The sequence below is a fragment of the Limulus polyphemus genome, unplaced genomic scaffold, assembly GCF_000517525.1.
Source record: "Limulus polyphemus unplaced genomic scaffold, Limulus_polyphemus-2.1.2 Scaffold2816, whole genome shotgun sequence".
Taxonomy (NCBI): domain Eukaryota; kingdom Metazoa; phylum Arthropoda; class Merostomata; order Xiphosura; family Limulidae; genus Limulus; species Limulus polyphemus.
In genome coordinates this window covers 38294-58378 of record NW_013668426.1, presented here as the reverse complement: position 1 = coordinate 58378, position 20085 = coordinate 38294, and the positions used below count along the sequence as shown (strand labels likewise).

General features: G+C 32.9%; 1 protein-coding gene across 1 annotated transcript in view; it reads right to left on the bottom strand.

Annotated features, from left to right (window-relative positions):
* Positions 1–20085, bottom strand: part of LOC106467972 (structural maintenance of chromosomes protein 2-like) — an 80871-nt gene that overhangs the window by 35572 nt on the left and 25214 nt on the right. The window contains exons 3-8 of the mRNA XM_013928364.2: positions 17933–18094; positions 11136–11246; positions 8809–8946; positions 6185–6325; positions 5859–6008; positions 5324–5513 (exon numbers count right to left, since the gene is read on the bottom strand). Of these exons, the coding sequence (XP_013783818.1) occupies positions 5324–5513; positions 5859–6008; positions 6185–6325; positions 8809–8946; positions 11136–11246; positions 17933–18094 (892 nt within the window). The remainder of the gene's footprint in view (positions 1–5323; positions 5514–5858; positions 6009–6184; positions 6326–8808; positions 8947–11135; positions 11247–17932; positions 18095–20085) is intronic.

Below are 20085 nucleotides of genomic sequence, written 5' to 3'. Positions count from 1 at the left end.
CCTTGTACAGCACTAAGGGACTGTTCATCTGTGCACTTGCACATAGTTATAGTCTCTGCTGATTAACATGTTATTGCACCAGTAGAACCTCACTAAGAAATGACTGAAGCTTTAACATGTCACTTGCACATAGTTGTAGTCTCTGCTGATTAACGTGTTAATGCACCAGTAGAACCTCACTAAGAAATGACTGAAGCTTTAACATGTCACTTGCACATAGTTATAGTCTCTGCTGATTAACGTGTTAATGCAAAAATATAACCTCACTAAGAAATGACTGAAACTTTAACATGTCATTGGCAGAGAATGTGTTAAGGCTCTTTCTTTTATTGCAGTGTGAAATGTAATGTATCATGTGACCTTTAGCCTCTTCTATTATGGGGAAATACTGCATAACTACAAATGCATTCACTATGTTCAGGGATGAAAATGACCAGGATCAGAAAGAGCTAGAAATCTTTAGGCTATTTGGAGTTTTTTTTTAAATAACACACAAACAAATTATATCAATGAAAGGTAAGTATTAGATAAAAACATTAAAATGGAATGCTAGAACATCAATTCGCTAATAAGGTTGCAAATTCAATGCCTGGTGAAAGTATCATATTGTTTCTGTGATTTAAATGAAAGCTTTAGCAATACACGAATCATTATATAAATTCATACAGATCACATAATGTGAAAATTCCTAGCATATAGTAAAAACATGTTACTATGTTATTAGATCTTTGTTGTAGTACTCATGCTATTTTTTTTTTTTTTGTCGTCAATGAGCTCCCCAAACACATGTGCAAAAAAATGTGTCTTGTAGTTGCATTTAAATACTTAAGTACTGTTTGTTGACATACAAAGAAAGGGATTTTGTCATTTTGCAGAGATAAAAACTTTCTGATAGCTGTCAAAATGAAGTCATCCTGAAACATATATTGGTCAGGACATAACACTTTTTCACGTACCCTATGGTACACCAGGGTAGTGATTCATTTGTTTGTAAGTTTTTAGACAAAAGAAGTAAAAAAATGCCCGATGTTTACTAATTTCATTGCAATTTAACTCAAACAGCATCTTATATATTGCTTACTCATTTTGAGAAATGCCAACCTCATATTTTGAACTGTTCACACACACACCTACATACTGATCATGGATGTTCATTAGCACTATAAATATAAATCTGTACTAGATCCAAGTCAATAATAATTTATGTGGCTCAAGAGAAAAAATCTAATCAAAATTTAAAATTGACTTGTAATTTATAGAACTACTGTTTTTATCAAAATTATGTTGATTGCTTTTTAAATGATTTAGAAAAATAATACTTCAGTCAATAATTTAAAATAAAATTCTATCAACTTGATTCCCTATCACTTACACAAGTAATTTTCATTGATATATCTGTTTCTTAATATTTAGTTTTATTTTCTAATTTGAATAAAAAATAAATACTATGTGAATTTTAAATGTACCAGTTGTAGAACTTGTCACACAGTTGGTGTTAGCAAAATTCTCAAATTTAAATTACGAAATAAGCAACATTGTGTCATCTTAAATTTTTATTTTCAGGCTTACTCGAAAACCAATAAAAAATAAAGTAAAATATAAAAATTAAAAAACACAAAAGCAAAAGTTATGTTGTTGACCACTTAGACAATGGAAAATATCCTCAACATTAGTATGCACTTTAAACAACACTAAGACTGTACAGGGTATCCCAAAAATCTGGACCTAAAGGGAAAAAACACAATTTATTCTTAACTTATTATTTAAACTGCATGGCATTGACAGCCATACGCGTATCAATTCTTTGTATACTGTGCCATCAGGGTATTTTCTTTCCTGAAATATGTACAACTGACATTAGAAATATGTTAGTTTAACTTTAAGAATATAATGTCTATTTTTCCTAAGGTTTCAGACTTCTGGGACACCTTGTATATATCAAAATTAATTTTTATGCATATTTAATGTTGTAACTTGTGCCTGTCTGCAGCAGTGGTTGAAACTTGTTTCAGTTTGCTCTTTCCCATGTAGTTCTTATCTTTAAAGTTTCAACTCTCTGATATGTAATACAATATTATTTAATATAACCAACAGAAAGCCAAGGTTTCAATCTATCAAATGAGATATTACATTACATTGTTTTCTGTACAGAGAATTATCTGTTGTGCTTCCAGGTCAAACGTTATTCCTACTGGAAACACATCAACGAGCTTAGCTCATGGCTCTTTATTGCATAGTTAGAAATACACAAAAATTGTGAGTTATGGGACATTATCAGTTTTTTGCATGTTATTATTCTGTGTTCTTTTGTGCATTATTTAATTAAATAAAGAATTACTTAGTGCAGTTGTACCATTAGTATAAAAAAGTAGGTTAAGTGTCATCAACAGTTGACAGCAAAAAAAAAGACGACGACAACCCAGGTAGGTACTCTATTTCTTGTTTTTCATGTGTATTTTTTACTTATTATTATAAAAGTAACTAAAATAGAAAAATTAGAAACCTTTTAGGTTAGATTAGGTAAAATAAAGAATAATAATTATAAAATTTGATCAGGAATTATGGTTGTGAGCAACTCATGAGTGTTCATGTGTTATGTAGTTCAATAGCATAATGTGAGCTGCATGTTCTTCAAATGATTTACAAATGTTATGCTGGGAACATGGTTCAAAGAGCAATAACACAATAAAATTTAAGTATAAACAGATGCATATTGTTACTAGTTTAAAGCTATTTATAATATGCAAATATAGTTCCATGTTATGATTTGAAGTCATTTTAGAAAGAAAAAAAAATGTAGATTTTTTTCTAATTTTTTTTATGGTTACAAGGTCAGTCAAATTGACCAATCTTGTAAAGAAAACGGCAGATAAAATAAAAAGTTTTACTGAAACAAACATTTGAAATTTATTTAGGAAGTTTTAGAGATTATACAAATCAAATTTGAGATTTTTCGGGTGAAGGAAAGCATGTTTAATCTTAACATGAAAATCACTTTGCACTTGCAGCAGTCAATATTTTGACTTCATATATTCATGGGAAATTTTTTAGTGAAAATACTTCATTAAAAATTCTAATTTTTTGTCTACAAATGACTTTTTATAACTACTGAAAACTTGCAAAATTTCATGAAGAAACACAAAACATATTAGAAGTATGGAAACTATAAAGGTTAATTTGTGGTCACGAACTTGGTCAATTCACCCGAGCCTATAGTGAGAGAGTTAAATTTTGCTCTCCTTTAAAAAGTTAACTAAAAAATATATATACTTACTGACAACCAGTCACACTCACACTAGAAACATACTGAGCTTAAAGAACAGTCCTTCCCTCCACTACAAAGATACTGAGTATAAAAAACTTCAATTAACACCCCTTTCCCTACTACTAAACATAATGGTGATGAAAAACATCTCTAAACACACAAAGTGAAGATTCTGATGCTACCTGGAAACTCAACATAATTTATAAAATTTTTATAAGAACATGCCTCAGAAAGTTTTATAAGTATTCTGGATAGAACAAACAAAAATAATTATATAACTATAGTTAGTTGTATAGCTATGCTTTGAACCCATCCTCCAAATCCAACAACCATTAAATGCACCTTGGTTGACTAGCCAGTATAGATGGGTGATTAATTGATTTAATGTCGTTGTAAAATCACTGATTATCCAAAATTATGATTAAATAATCAATTAATGTCAAGAAAATAAACAACTAAACAAAATTATCTGTATCTGATTATTGCTGTTTCCCAGTGATTGTCATGTAATTCAAGAGTCATAGAATCAATTCCCATGACTACCAAACCTACTTGCCCTTTCAGCCGAGAAGGAACTTATCAGATAAATTACAAATGTAAATATTTTAATAAATTTTCAATAAACATTAACAAAATCAAAAGATTAATATGTCCTAAAAATTTGGCATACTCCTTGATCAATTATATAAAAACAGACATTAACATTTTTCTAACCTGAAAATGTATTTCCGATAGATACTTGCCTCCTGTCCCAAAATAGTATATTCTAAATTAGTACTATGCCTTTTACCTCCCACTTCTGCATATCTACATGTAAGTGACTATGAAGCAGCTCTCCACAAATAGGGCCCTCTGAGAACCATATCCAGAGGATGGTAGGGAGGAGGAATGTGACATGGCAGAGTGTTTCAATGAAAACCAGGTGGTATCTGGTATTGTGCATCAGGTCCATGGTAGGAAGGGCATCACACCATCAACACATGATTCTAAACGTGACAGGGCCATCTCCAACCAACATCAGACCCAACAGGAATGTACATCCAGAGGATGGTAGGAAGGAGGAATGTCAGAGAGAGAAAAAGTAATCTATCAGATATTTATAGATTAATACGGTGTAGTGCTAGAAACAAAACTTGACAGCATCTGGAATTGGACATCGGATCTGCAGTAGGGAGTGCTATATGCCACTGACACCCACAGAATGCTACCACCCGAACTCTCAACTGAATGATATGATGGTCCACCCCAGCAGATACGAACTTGTAAGTGGCAAGGACTCCCATACTCCACTAGAAGAAAGGACGGAAAAATGCACTGAAGAGTCCAGAGGACCACATCACCTGAGACGGTGCAACAGGTGACCAAATTACTCTATATTGAAAAGCAGGACTACCACACTGATGGAGGCAACCAACCAACACCCGGTAGAATCTGGAATTGTACATCAGGTATGCAGTAGGAAAAGCTTCAAGATGGGCAGCAATCCCTGTTTGTTTTACACTATTAATTGTATCTTCGTCACGTTACAGGTTTTGTACTATGTTGCATATACATTACCTTTTTCGTTACAACAGTTTAGGATTGCAAAAGAACAATCCTAAATTCTTGTACCTGAAGATAATTATCATATTAAATGAAGAATATTTCAAAACTATCTTAAAAAACCCAAAACAACCTAAGAATAGGAAGATTAGTCTCAGGTGAGAATAATCAATTAGTTGAATGTATTTGATTATTAAGCCAGACAATTAATCAATTAGCAGATTCAACTAATTGCCCAGCACTACTAGCTACCAAAACATAATACAGCTATTTAATGCACAATTTCAATAATGTAGTATTTTTTATGATTGGGGATACACACAGAGTTCATTCAAACAGTTTGTAAGCTTTAAGTTAGTTAGGCCTATAAATAATTAAACTTGATTTACCATAACAGTAGACCAGTACTAATCAATTAGGTTAACACATATTTCATGTAATACACAATCATGCACAGATATACATGTATATATAGACACAACAAAATAGCACTGCAAGATGAAATTGAAAACATACTCATCAACTGGTCAGCTAAAGTTGCCTCTTCACCATCTTCATTACTAGAAAGACCAGCACTCACAGCTTGGAAATGCTTCTGGGCTGCAGTCAAAGCTTCACTGTCAACTTTGCTATCCTGTTGCAGTTTCTCTAACTGGCATACCAGTTTTTGAAGTTGTTTTTCTTTGCTTACAGTTGTTGCAGCATCCTGCAAGATTTTATTACTTAAACATAGACATTGTGTCATCATCAAAACTATAAAAAATAGTTTATATTAGCTTTGTTTTCAAATAGTTTTAATGAAAATGTTGTACATAATCTTCCTCGTATATACATTATATTAAATGTTCATTTTATAATATGATTTTTCTGTCAGAATTATTATACTCATTTTTTTCCACATAAAGCATAAAAGTTGCCCCCTGTACTTCATCATTTCAAGAAAAATGTAACTTGTAACCTTAATAATATCAGATATACTCCAAACGTTATTACTAAATGAACAAAAAACTAATTTATATACAAAAATTGTAGCACAACTTTAGAAAATCACCTCATCGAGGTTTTTCTGCAGATCTTTTTTTTTCTTGTTTTCTTCCTTCAGACAGTCTTTCTTGTACTGAAGATCACTGTTAGATTTTGCCTCAGACATCTGCTTTTCTTTAAGTGCTTCTTCCAACTTCAAAAGTTTTCCTCCGGCTTCCTGAAAATTATAGAAATATTCAAATAAATTTTTGAAAACTCACAATTTAAAAAGTGTTAATATACTTCATTCCATCCACTATTTTAATGGGATTAAGTGTAAATAATTCAGAAAGTTCAGCAAAAGATAGAGACAGAAACCACTAACACAAACTAACAAACATAAGAGCATTTCACCTCATCTTTTTGCTTTTCCAATTCATTAATATGTTGATCTAATTCTTTAACATTCTTTTCTACTTGTACAATATGATTCTGGTGAGATGTGATATTTTCTTTCATCTCCTTCAGAGTCTCTGCTGATTTTTGACACAGTTCCTGTTAAATAAATACAAAAAAAAATCTCCAATATGTATTCATATCAAAAGTCCATAAAAATCTTCATGAGTTACACTGACTACTTCCTTGATTGTACAACAATCGTTTCATTTCTACAGTTTTTCAGTGTCAAAATATGTTATTCAAAATATTAGTATGATTAGTCTGAAATAAGGCATCACTTTTTATTATTTTAATTAATATTAACATATTAAATCAATACTTTTTCTAGGGTTTAAATTACTATATAACTAGGGAAATCAAACACAGTATCATCATAATTAGGAAAAAACAATACATAAAAAACAATAATTCCTTGAGAAATTAATATGTTACACCTTCTAATACTGGTGAGTGGATTCCATCAAGCCCATATTCCCGAAAGTAACCATAAAGCAGTTATACTGTTATATAGTTATGGTAGTTTTATAATAGTTATACTTTTTAAAATGTACTCGTATCTTCATGAAATTTTGCAGATTATCAGTAAAAGTATCAGATTTAAATTAAGTTTTAACATTTTATAATTAATTTTTGTTCATGTATTTTTATTTTTCAATATTGACTATCTAATATGCGAAGTAATTTTGATCTTAAGATTAAAAATACTTTTATGCATCAGAAAATTTTCAAATCACATGCCAAATCTTCATAACCTCCTAATATATCCTCCAGATAAATATCAAACGTTTTTTTTTAGAAAAACAAAACAAAAAACTTTATATTTTATCTGTATGGGTTTGGTCGATTCTACCCACCTCATAACCACAATAAAAAAAAAGTAAATAGATAAAAATTAGCATTTTTTGCTCTAGAATTACTACAAATTATAACACAAAACCACAAATGTTTAGTCTAAATAGCTTAAATCTCATACCATTTTACATATAGAAAAATTATTATTTTTATTTTATTGACCTTTCAATAGTGTCTGACTAACATTACAAAAGTTGAATGATGCGATGCATGCACACTTATGTTACCATATCCAATAATATAAAACTGGCCTTTACAAAGCGACTTGTCTTGTCTGTATTCTAGTGGATCAGTATTTTGTACAATACAGTCACATTTCAGTTATAACACATTATATATGCATATACATTATTACTATTTACAAAGTTCTATTTATAATTATCTCTAAGTTCTTAAATTTCAGTAATTTTTCTTAAAACATAAAACAGTAAATAAAGAAGTATAGAAAACAATCATCTCTTCTAGTTACAAATTTTGTACTCGTTTGCAGCTTCCCATAATTTGCTAAGCCTTATCCAATTTCACATGTGGAGAATGTAAAATAAAATAAATTTTTGTATGTTTCATATATGCATTTTGAAATATCAAAAAATCATACATTGCTATATAAATACTACAGAATTCCACTATAATTTATCAGGCTTAGTAGCTAAGCTGTATTTATGTCTAAGAAAATGATTTTTTAAGCTCAATAATGTCTTTCCTTACCACTTTGAATCTACCATGAAAAGAAAGGGTTTCCCACATAAATACTTCGCAAAGGCTCAGAGAAACATGTGGGGGACATTCTGAGCTTTTGATTGGTTATTCAAACAGTATAGACAGAAGTATGTGTACATAAGCATTTCCAAAAATGGAAAGAGGTGGGTGGGGCCACTGTGTTTGATTCACTAAATCTAACGACATCTCACAAATAGAAAAAAATAGGAGGTTCTTATTTTATATTCTAAATTGTCAATATTGGTAATTTGAATTCCTAATTTGTAAGAAATGATAGATTTTTGCATTTGGAGATCATAAACATCTAATCTAAACCAATGCTGCATTCAAAATACCACGACACAAAAAAATCAATAATTAGGATTTTTTAATATTTACTTTTAAATCAAGAAATTAACTAACATATAATACTAAGATTTGAATTATAATCTACAGTTTGATATCATAAAATAGTAGTTCAATAAAATTTTTAATGCAAGTCTACAAACGCAATGACATGGCCTTTGACCCGTGACCATAGAAAGACCTGTCAGACCCATCTAGGTAGGGTTAATGAATAAGGGTAAATGAGAAAAATCATCAAATGCAAGCCTCATTAAAGCAAGATTTTTTTTCAAGTTTACTTCTTTAGGAATGAGAAAACTGATGCATATTGTAACAGTTCTCTACATAAGTTGTTTAGTAAACAAATAAATACTGAACACATTTAAAATATCACTAAATTATTATCATTCAATAGTCGCATGGATGTTACCACAAAAATGTGCACAAATGAAAAGTACTTTTAGGCAAAAAAACCTAATGTAATTTTTAAAAACTAAAAATACATAAACTTGCCATAGTTTAGGAGATTTATTTTTATTTGTTAAGACTAAGACATTAATACATTTAACAACTTATTAAAATTTGACTACATTGATTTATTCAAAGTTTGTGATGTATTACTTTCCTTAAGTGTTCTATAGAAAAGAACCTAAATAATAGTTCATTTTTCATTCTTTACTTACCTGTGTTTCAACAAACTGCCAAGCTATATAGAGCTTTGTCAAATGTTCCAATTCTCGTACAACTTTTGTGTATTCCATATAAGCCTGACGCTCAGTTTTCAAGCGGGTCAGAGTGGGGGTAATCTCTTCATTCAATATCTTATAGAAGATATGTCAAACCAAATGTGTGGCAGAAAAACAATCAAAACATTTTAAAGAAAATAAAGTGAAGCATATATGGTTGGAATTCATTGCTAAATTGCACATTTTCTTTTAATTCTAGTTATAAATTTCTTAGAATTAATTTAACTCGTTAAATGAATGACTAATTATGTTCTTGAATAAAGAAAATTAGTAATGAGTACTGGAGAAGTTTATATTATAAATCTAACAAGTTAAGCATTACTCAATTTCTTCAGTCTGATAAATACATACTAAAATTAAATTTATATTTTCCCACATCACATTCAAATTTGAAACTACTTGCACACAAGTTTTTTCACAGAAGAATATTAAAGAAAAACAAAAAAACATCACAAAGTCATTTAAATGACTATTCCAGAGCAGATTAATTCAAAATTGACCTTATAAGGATTTTAAATGAAAATGTTTTTTATCTCATCACAGAGTAAATGAACTGTAAACCATATCAGTGGTATAGCAAAGTTTATTAGAAAGTTATTAATGAGAATAATTACCGAAATGTTATTGTTTTCTGCCTTCAAAAGGTCAACATTGGCAATGAAATTATGGCTTTTATCAAAATGTGCATATTTCTATATTTTATTTTGCAACATTAAATTCTGCATAAAAGCAGATCTAAAGAAGTAGTTTGGGCTTAGACCTTAAGTATTCTTGAAATGCAATTTTTTAAACTCAGATGTACTTCAATCCAAACTATTGTAAAAACATATTACTTATGACAATGTAAAGGCGTGATCAGGAACCAATTTGAAAAATAAAACACCATCTACAAACCTACCAAACAGCACAATAGTGTGAAGCTTAATTAGAGGAACTATAGAAGAATTCCTTTAAGTTATTATGACTATTATAGTAATATTTTAAAAGTTCTACATATCCAGATTGAAAATACTCCAATTGCCCAATTCATTAGATTATGCAAACAATAACTTTGAAGTCAAAATACATCAATAAAAACAGTTAAAATCATAATATTCAGTTATTCTAAGATGAAAGTTTCATTTCACACAGGTCTCATATAGGAAATTTTAATGTAGGACCCATATTACGCTATATTTATTTGACCATACATATTGTTACAACAGCAGAAGTCACGCTATACTGGGAGCATGCATGCTGGAGTTTCTAGCAGGATCGTGATTTATTGGGTAACCTCACGAATGTCCCAGCATTTGCTAGACGCCCTCTTTTTTAGTATATAAGCTGGAGATAGATTGAAGATAGAGATAATTGAGTCAAGCGAACAGTAGGCACCGTAAGTAAAGTGTGTGAATCGCTGTGAATTATAGTGTGTGTTTATAAAAGTAGTTAAGATGTTTAGCTACAGAAGATGGTCATGCTTACTCTGACGGAATCTTGTTTATTACTATTGTTAAGACAGCGGAAGTCACGTGACGCTAGTAACATGTCATGAGATTCTTGAAGGATCTTGACTTTTCCTGGCAACTCTAGTCTTTTCTAGGCACCCTCTATTTTATTATATAAGTCCAGCAAATAAAGCGGAGATATAATTGCAGATAGAGAGATATAGAGACAGATAATTGAGTCAAGCGAGCTGTAGTGACCGTAAGTAAAGAGCGTGAATCGTTGTGAATTATAGCGTGTGTTATAAAGGTTGTTAAGTTTAAAGTGATTGTGGAAATTCTATGTATTGCAAAGTTGTATCGAGAAAGAATAAACTAGTTTTAATTAAGAAAGGACTTGTATGCTGAAGTTTCTCTGAAAGAATTTTTCCAGGAAATTAACTAAGGAGCAGAGATGTAACAATATATATACAACATCTCCCTGCTAAGCTCATAAAATACCTCAAGAAGTTAGTGAACAAAACAGTCTGCTTTCATTGTAGTACACAGTACTTATAACTGTATACGAGAAGGAATAAAAGATACCCCACATAATATACAATATAACTAAATTATTCTCTCTTTCTTCTTCTTTTCATTGGAATAGTTTTTTTTAAATAAAAATTAACCACTCCTCACATTTGAAATAGTACACAGAAGCATTTGTTTTCTCTACTCTTATTTCTAAACACCAAGGCCTACTCCTAATTTCTGAATAACAGGTTATTCTAGTAAATATACAAAGACTGAGCATTATCTTGTATACTCAAGATACTTGGAGAATGCAGATCAATGACTCACAGTGTCAATCTCTTTCAGCTTGGCATCTTTTTTCTCAATTGTTTTTTCTGCTGACTGTTTTTTGCTTTCATACATCCTGGTACCAGCTGCTTCTTCAATCATAGATAAAATCTGTAAAACAGTTACTGAAACTATTATATTTCACATACATTAACATATCTTCAAACAATAAAACTAAATTACATATCATTACCTATTTCACATTTTTCATCAAATTCTAAGACAATAAAATGTACTTAATGAGACAAATTTTCACAACTTAGTATAACAAAATGGATACAGTACAAACAGTAATTTAAACAAAAAGGAAAAAAAAGAGTACAGATACTATTCTTTCAATAATTATTCTAGAAATTTTTAATGTCTCAGTTTTTGGTTTCACACAAAACATCAATAAAGCTGCTTAATGATAAATTAAAAACATGAAGTAAATACATAAATACAATAAGGAGCCATTTCTTACATGTTGGAAGAACATAAACACAAATTTTACTTACTAGGAACTATAAAGTTCAGATAGATCTAGAATTTTTATTACAATTATTCTTCTACATTCATATCTAGAATGAAGTGATTTAATTGATTAATTTATACAAATGATTACTTATGAACAGCAATTACATTGTATCCCATAAACTAATAAATTAATCGAAACTATTATCAAATGATTGATTAATGAAAATTAGTGTTTCTGATTATTACAGTTTTCATTCATTCCAATAATTATGAAAAAATCAACTGTCATTAAAAAAATCAACTGTAAAATTAAGGTTTCTAATTATTCCAACCATCCAATTAATTGAACAATTGCTATTACATTTTTAGTTGTTAAACATAAAGTTACATAATTGGCTATCTGTGCTATGCTCAATTTTTGCCTTAAGTTGTTTTTTTTACGTCAAGTTTGTTCAACTTTGGTCATAACTGTGTGTGTGTGTGTGTGTGTGTGACTAGAGGAAAGGTAACTTGTTAGCAACATCAGCTGCCACTTTTTTTTTCTTATACGCAAGTATATGCAATACTATACTAACAAGGGACTTTGGTTAATCAATTAACAAATACCACTAATAACTGAGCTCTCTACACATCATTGATGATACATTTCCAAAACACACTAACCTCCTCTCACACCAGCTTTATCCCGATGAAAGGTTCTCTTCTTTGCCCATTTAAGCATTGGTATGAATTCTACATCCCTTGCTCCAGTCTTTATACTCCACTATATAGCTCCGAGTGATTTTAATCTTGTGACTCTTTCCACCTATATCAATGTGCCCCCTATACCCGATACATATATAAGCTCCCCATTATTTTTTGTTATTCACTTTCTCTTGACAGCAAAGATTACGAAGAATGATCTTACATGTTTACTGCAGGTTTCTCGTCATTTCTCACTATTTCTACATTTTCTTTTGAATTATTTTAGATCTTTTTTGTTGAACTTTCTAGATTTAAAAAAAAAACACATTTTGAGACATGTTTCAAATATTCATGTCTCATACAAGGAGTTGGCATTGGGGGGGGGGGGCACTGTCTGCAGAGGATCTACAGTTCCTTATACGCAGAGAGATAGTCTTACATGCAGTCTTTTTAGGTTGTTGTTTTTTTCTCCAGTTGGGTCTGAGGCTGAGTTTGTGGGAGATCAAGTGCAGACTAGTGACAATTTAGACTATTTTTCCAGTGCCTCCCTTTACTCAGGCAGCTACTCATAAACCTTGGATGGACATTCCGCCTCCTGCACCCTTTTTACAACTAGTATGCTATGTTTGTAATATTTGAGTATTTCTCCTGTAGATTCTTTCTTGGTAGAAACTAGTTCATCTGGTTACATGGTCCTTTCATCCTCGCCAGACAATGCTGTGCATGCAAGGAGATTGGCAGATCAATTGAGGGAGGGTGCTGCGATGCCTTGTCCTCCTCATTTATTGGATCAGCATTCTTTGGCTTTTCATCACCTGGAGAACTTTTATTTGGACTCTCAGAGGTTAGACCATCTTCTTCCTATTTGGGTCTCTATACAAAATGCCACTGTTCATCTTAATCAATCTCATTTTCCAGAATTAGTTTGTCTCTTACAATAGTTTTGCACTTTTTTTATCATCTTTGCAACTGTTGTCTGAGGCCTATCATAGATCCCCTGCTCAAATTTCAAAGGATCTTAGTCATTAATTGACTTCCACATTGGTCAGGTTATTGGCTTCTGATCTCTCCTTTATATCTTGGCTGGTTTGTTGTTGGGATCTTTGGAGAGAGATGGCTTACTAGAGGAAGTTTGCCTTCCTTTAGAGATCTTAGAGAAATTCATTTTCTCAGACAGTCTATATTTGTGGGAATTCCAATCACCATGGAATCTCAAGTGGATGTGGCCCATCTATGCTCTTCACTTTCTACACTGGCTTCTCAAGTGTCCCAAAGTTCTTCTACAGTACAGTTTACTGCATCTCCAACTCGAATTTCCAGACCTCCTGCTTTGGCACCATGATCCATTGGAACACAAGGGTGATTTCAAACTTACCAGTGGGAATTCTGTATTGGTGACTACTTTATGGGGTCAGGTCCTATGGGGTCTCGTCTCAAAGGGTTCATGTCAGTATGGGAGACATTCATCACAGATCAGTGGGTCATTCAAGTTCTCAGGAGTAGATTGGTCATTCAGTTCACGTCTCCTTCTCCTCTGTCTCTCATATGGATTGGCTTTCCACTCCCCATGGACCCTCTTAGATCCAACCATCAAGCACAAGCCATCCAGGATCTTCTGCACAAAGAGGCTATAGAGCATGTCACCTCCTCTCCCAGCTGTTGGTAGTACTGAAAAAGACAGGTGATTGTTAATTTGTCATGAAACTATCTCTTCTTAATCGCTTCCTCCAGCCTCCTCAGTTTACAATGGAGTCATTTTTTTCCCTTCAGTGCCTCTTTTCATTCAGATAATGGATGACAAAATTCAACATTGCAGATGCCTACCTTCATATCCCGAACATCAAGTTATCTCTGTTTTCTGCATGACAACCACGTTTTTCAGTTTCATGCTCTACCAATTGGCTTTGCAACTGCTTCATAAATTTTTTGCCAGATAGTCAGAGCTTTATCATGTCATTTTCACTCCCTTGGCATTCACACTCACTATTACATGGATGACTAACTTTGTCTTGCCCCTTCCCACCATTTGGCAGAACTGCACACTCAAACTCAATTATCAGAAGCTGTGAGAGCTGGGTTTCTTATCAAAAACGAAGAGTACTTAATCCACTTAGGGGTGTTTTTCAATTCCAGACTAAGCCTGGCCCAACCTTCTCCCCTATGCCATCAGGCCAAGGAATGGGCAGTTCTTCAAATACAGTGGTTTCCTCCACCAGCATGCACAGTTCTATCTCTTTTGGGCATGTAGGCATCTTCGGAATCACCCATTCCTTTTGGTCGGACCCAAATGAGGGCCCTTCAATGGCATTATGGGACCAGTAGAATATTTGCACAGATGTGCTGGACTGTCCAGTGAGACTGTCAGATTCCAGTTTGCTGGATCTCAGCTGGTGGTTGAACAGGGGCAACACAACAGTAGGAGTCCCTCCACCACCTCCATGGCCAGAGATGCATCTGTTCTCAGATGCTCCTCTTCAAGACTGTGGTGCTTGTATATAAAATATGGAATTCAAGGGATTTTGGACAGTAGAGGAAGCTTCTCTCCACATCAGTCTCTTAGAAATTTTAGCAGTTCAGTGAGCTATGACTCAGGGTCTTGAATTGTTGCATTGAATTGAAGTGGTAATGTATTATTTGGACATTTCTACAGTAGTCTCAAACATTTCAAAGCAAGGTGGCACTCACTTCAGATCTCTGTTTTCAAACAATGGATCTTCTCCTTTGGTCACACTAACACCAGATTGTTCTCCTTGCTTGTCATGTTCCAGGGGTAATGAACCTTGTGGCTGACCAGTTATCTTGTCCAAACAGATCTCTTCCTACTGAATGGATGTTTCATCCTCAAGTTTTTTTGTTGATCTGCTCTTGTCTAGGGACACCACAGAATGATGCTTTTGCCACACACTGGAATACTCAGCTCCTGTCCTTCTGGCCGCAAGTACCTCAACCTCTGGCTTTGGAAGTAGATGCTCTCAGCTTAGAATGGACAGGTCTTCATTATGCATTCCCTCTGATTCATCTACTTTCCAAGGTTCTGGCACTGATTCATTCTATATCCTGTCTTCATCAGTATGCGTTCCCTCTGATTCATCAACTTTCCAAGGTTCTGGCACTGATTCATTCTATATCCTGTCAAGGTCTTCTGGTGGCACCATATTGGCTGGGTCAGCTCTGGTTTCCATTCCTCCAGTATTTTCAGGAGCATCAACCTCTTCCACTTCTTTCTCGGCCATCTCTTTTACGCCAGCCTAGGTCTGACATTTTTCATGGACCTTCTTGTCATTCTCAGTTGGATCCTACTCAGTGGCAAGTATGCTTTTATAAATCCACACTAGCTACCAGTAGACTAATAACTAAATGTTTGGTAGCAACGAGCTTTATGAAGATGGGTGTTCCATGGACAATCATGAGTAAAGCATAAAGGGAACTTTGCCCATCACTGATAACACCTGGATTGAACAAATAGAGGGTGGTGTGCTTTTCAAAATAGGGAACGTGGTTCATCTATTGCACTGTCTCCAAAGCATCGTTCCTCAGGACACCCCACCACTCTGTTTCCAGTCACCGGAGTGGTGGACAGAGGTCTATTACTCCTGAGTGTTGTTTGTACTCTTTATTTCACTCAAAGGAAAGAATAGAGCATAGCTGGATACCCTCCCACCCTTAACCCTGGGTGCTTTTCTCAGATATCTGGTGGAGAGATGGAGCAGCCTAAGCTGGAGCCTCCTCGTAATTTCGATTAAAAGATAACACTTCACTATCTTGTTGTGTGAACGAGGCCCATCTTTTTGGTTATTCTATTACTTTCCATGATTGGGGAAGAGGGTCCTTGACTCCTCTTAATTCTGCACACTGAGCATCACATCCATGAGCCATTGGTTGAAATTCATTTGTTCCACATCCTCCTCATAATTCTGGGGGCAGGAGGTGTTGCCTTGCCTCCCAGATTGAGGAGTTAGGATTTTGGTTACTAATCCCAGGTTGGATGATCTCCGTTTCTTCAGGCTGAGTGAGCCATGAACTGGCTCTGTAATTCTGAGTTCACATTGTTGCATTCTGTGCTTCTTCAAGTTGGGGGGGGGAAGACTTGTCCAGTTGGGTGTTGCTTGCCTTCCCTTCATACTTCCAGTGGCTAGCATACGACATTTTGTAACTTTCAGATTGGGTTCTTGGACCCACAATTCCTAGTTCAGTTTGTTGCATTTTGTGCTTCTTCAGGTTGGAGTGAGGGTTTATCCACTTAGGTGTTGCTTGCCTTCTCTTCATAATTCCTGTGGCTCGATATGCAACATTCTGTAACTTTCAGGTTGGATTCCCTTCATATTATATTCCTATTACACAATTATCTCATATTGCGATCCCTGTGCTCTAGCCGCTACAACCGGGATATAGTTTTGCATCCACAGCCCTATAATTTCAATGACCAGACTAGGAATCTCGTCTGTGTGGTTGGGGCCTGGACGAATTTTGTGATAATGAAAAATGTTTAGATTTCACTTTATCTGGGCAAAGAGCATACCTGTCCCAGAAGTAGTGCAGACCCCCACTAGCGTGCTTTATTATATTCCAATTTTCCACACCTGCTTTTCTAAGCATACACTCTCTGTGTGGATCTTGCCCTCACCAGCCCCTCTATCTTCTCAATGTGGGATTCTAACTAAAGTGTGAGAAGAGGTGTGTTTCGGAAGTTTACACTTTCCTATACCAAAAATTTATTTCCAATAATACTTACTTCCTCTCACACTATCCCACCCTTCCTCCACATGATAATGAGCATTTGGGTCTGATAATCTGGCCAGTCTCGAAAAAGTGAATAAGAAAGAATAATGGAGAGATTATATACGAATCGGGTATAGGGGGCACATTGACGTAGGTGGAGAGACAGAGAGAGAGAGAGTCACAAGATTAAAATCGCTAGGGGCAATATAGTGGGGGTATAAAGACTGTAACACACATGGCAGAATTCATACCAATACTTAGATGGCCAAAAAAAGAGAACCTTTCATCAGGATAAAGCTAAAGTGTGAGAGGAGGTAAGTATTAATGGAAATATATTTTTGGCATAGGAAAATGTAAACTTTACAGAAAGTTATATAATTTTTGTAAATTAAAATGATTAAATAAAAGAAAAACACTATACTAATCTTATGTTTTAGGTCTCAGATATTTTACATATTTAAACAAGTTTAAATATATATATGTACCAACATTATATATGGGTGTAGAAAAATAGTTAACACTTTAATTTTCTGACATTATATAGACAGATTTAAGATTATCAAATGCACCATGAGAAGTGACAGAATATTAAATTTCAAACTAAATGGACTGGAAAAAAAGGTATTTCAAATAGTATAAGTGATCATTTCCATCTAGCACCAGAAGTCACTAAAGTCTAGGTTAGTTCCTTTTTTCCAATTATACAGCAAAAGGATTTAAACTAATAATAATAACTTTATGCTTTGCTTTTAGTTAAATCTGTTTTTTCACACAAATAATATTTTTCTGACATTTAACTAAAGTGAAATAACCCGAACAGGAATATCCAAATAGGAAGGGATACAGTTACATCTATTAAGTAACATCATCTTAAACATAATCATAGTTTTAGCTTGTCTATGAGAACTCAGCACACTAAAAAGTGTTGTAAATTGTACCTCTGGAGGTTTCATGTTAAGTACTTTGGTGATACGTCCCTGCATGATCAGAAAGTGTGGGTTGTTCACATTTAATTGTACAGAGCGAAAAAGGTCCTGAACTCTAGTATTATTTGCATTGCATCCATTGATGAGATACTTATTTCGACCACCAATCACTACCTGTTCAGAAAAAAATAAAACATTAACACACACTTTTAATATATATATATCTCTCTCACAATATCCTAATTTAATAGTTTTATGTTACCAAAATATTAAAAATTTAAATTTTCTGATATATTCAAGCAGTTTGTCTAAAAATCTAATTGGAAATTTTGTTGACTTAATTGCTATTGTTTGGCTTCATTGTCTCATTAATTAATTTTTGGAAAGATCATTTGATGTCAACCTTTTTCCCCGAGTACCTATGGCACATAATTTTATATTGACTTATAACACTTTTTTTTTCAAGTGGTCTTGCCCTTTCCTGATTTAACCTTCCTTATACAATGTTCCCTAAAAGAGGGATTGTAACTAGAAAGAAGATTCTCTTCATCTATCATATGACTTACAAGTTTAAACATCTTTGCTCTTCACAAGTGATCTCTGTAACAAGTTTGACAGTCTTTCAAGTTCATAAAATAACATAACATTTCAGATTAAAAAAATGATAGGGTGCTTTTAATATATTTCATGAATTTTATGGTTAAGAGTAATGAAAACTCAATGAAGGTCACAGTTCAGGGTGGATGTATTGAAAATATTTTTATTACTGAAGGGAATTAAAGGTCTTCTAAAACATTTATTTATTGGGGAAAAAAATTCCCACACAGCAGTTGAAAGTTCCAAAAATTTAAGCTTTTGTTCTTGGTGATATTTATGACCTTAAATGGGATGACCAGGGAATAAGTGCAGCTTTTAACCCTAATACTTAAAATTCCTACAAATACTGAATATATCCTGTACAAATGGAACATTACAAATGTTCTAATATTTAAGCTGTAAAAAATAGAGAAATATCATACTTATTAGTTTGACTTCTGCTGTTATTATGAATCAGTTTAAGGAATCTATTATGGATTACTTGAAAAAGTCTCAAAAGAACAGTTTTCACACAATAATAGTGAATTAAGTTTTAATATTCAAAAGTTTTAATAATTGCATAAATATTAGTTTTATATTTGTAATACTTAATAAACAATAATTTTGTTAGCTTTCACAATAAATAAAATTCAATTTTTCTATGGTTCATTTATCATGTCATGAACAGTTATGCACAATTAAAAAAGTACTAGCTGAATGCCCATCATATGACAGTAATTGCTGATTAATTTTTCTTCTGAAAAATATAAATGCTTTATTAACATTGTCTAAAAATTGATTATATTATAGTAACAATATATGTGTAAAGAATGTTTATCCATTTTCTAGTATTACATGAAAACATTTTTTGTGTGTATTTACTGATCTCCTGTAAGTGGTCCTTGATTAGAATTTTGATTTATGTATAATTTTAAGTTATGTTTAAGTCTGCTTCTTGGTAAAGTCTTATAGATTGAACCATGCAAAAACTAGATCTTGAAGAAATGTCTGACCCTGTGATTTAATAATTGTGATAGCAAAGGCAATGAATTTGAGGGTGAAGAGAAAATGCATGAAGATATAACTTTTCATAAAAAATGCTTATAAGATTTTTGACTAAATTTTAAAAAATCTCTTACCTAAGTTGAAAAACATCAATAATAATGTATTGTAGCATCATCTGTTGCACAGAATATATATAAGTTCTGTTTGACACAGACAGACACTAGAAACATGATAGGATTCCCCGTTTGAATCAATAATGGTATTCTTATTTTTCCAAACATTCAAAGAGCTTGCTGTACACGTGATAATAAATATTTAAAAAATAAATATAAAAAAAACTTAACATAAATCTTGATGCAACTGGGATTTGAACACGAGACTTCCACGTGATAGTCTAGTGCTATAACCACTGTGACATCCAGTCTTTGCAATTTAAAGTTAACAAATAATTGAAATACCTAATTTAAACAATCATGTTATTCTGGTTTTTCCTGAGCCAATTTGAATGTTACCAACAAAGCAAACATTACGAACAAAGTGGCTTTTATATAGTTAGGAGAAAATGACATTATTAATGATTAAAT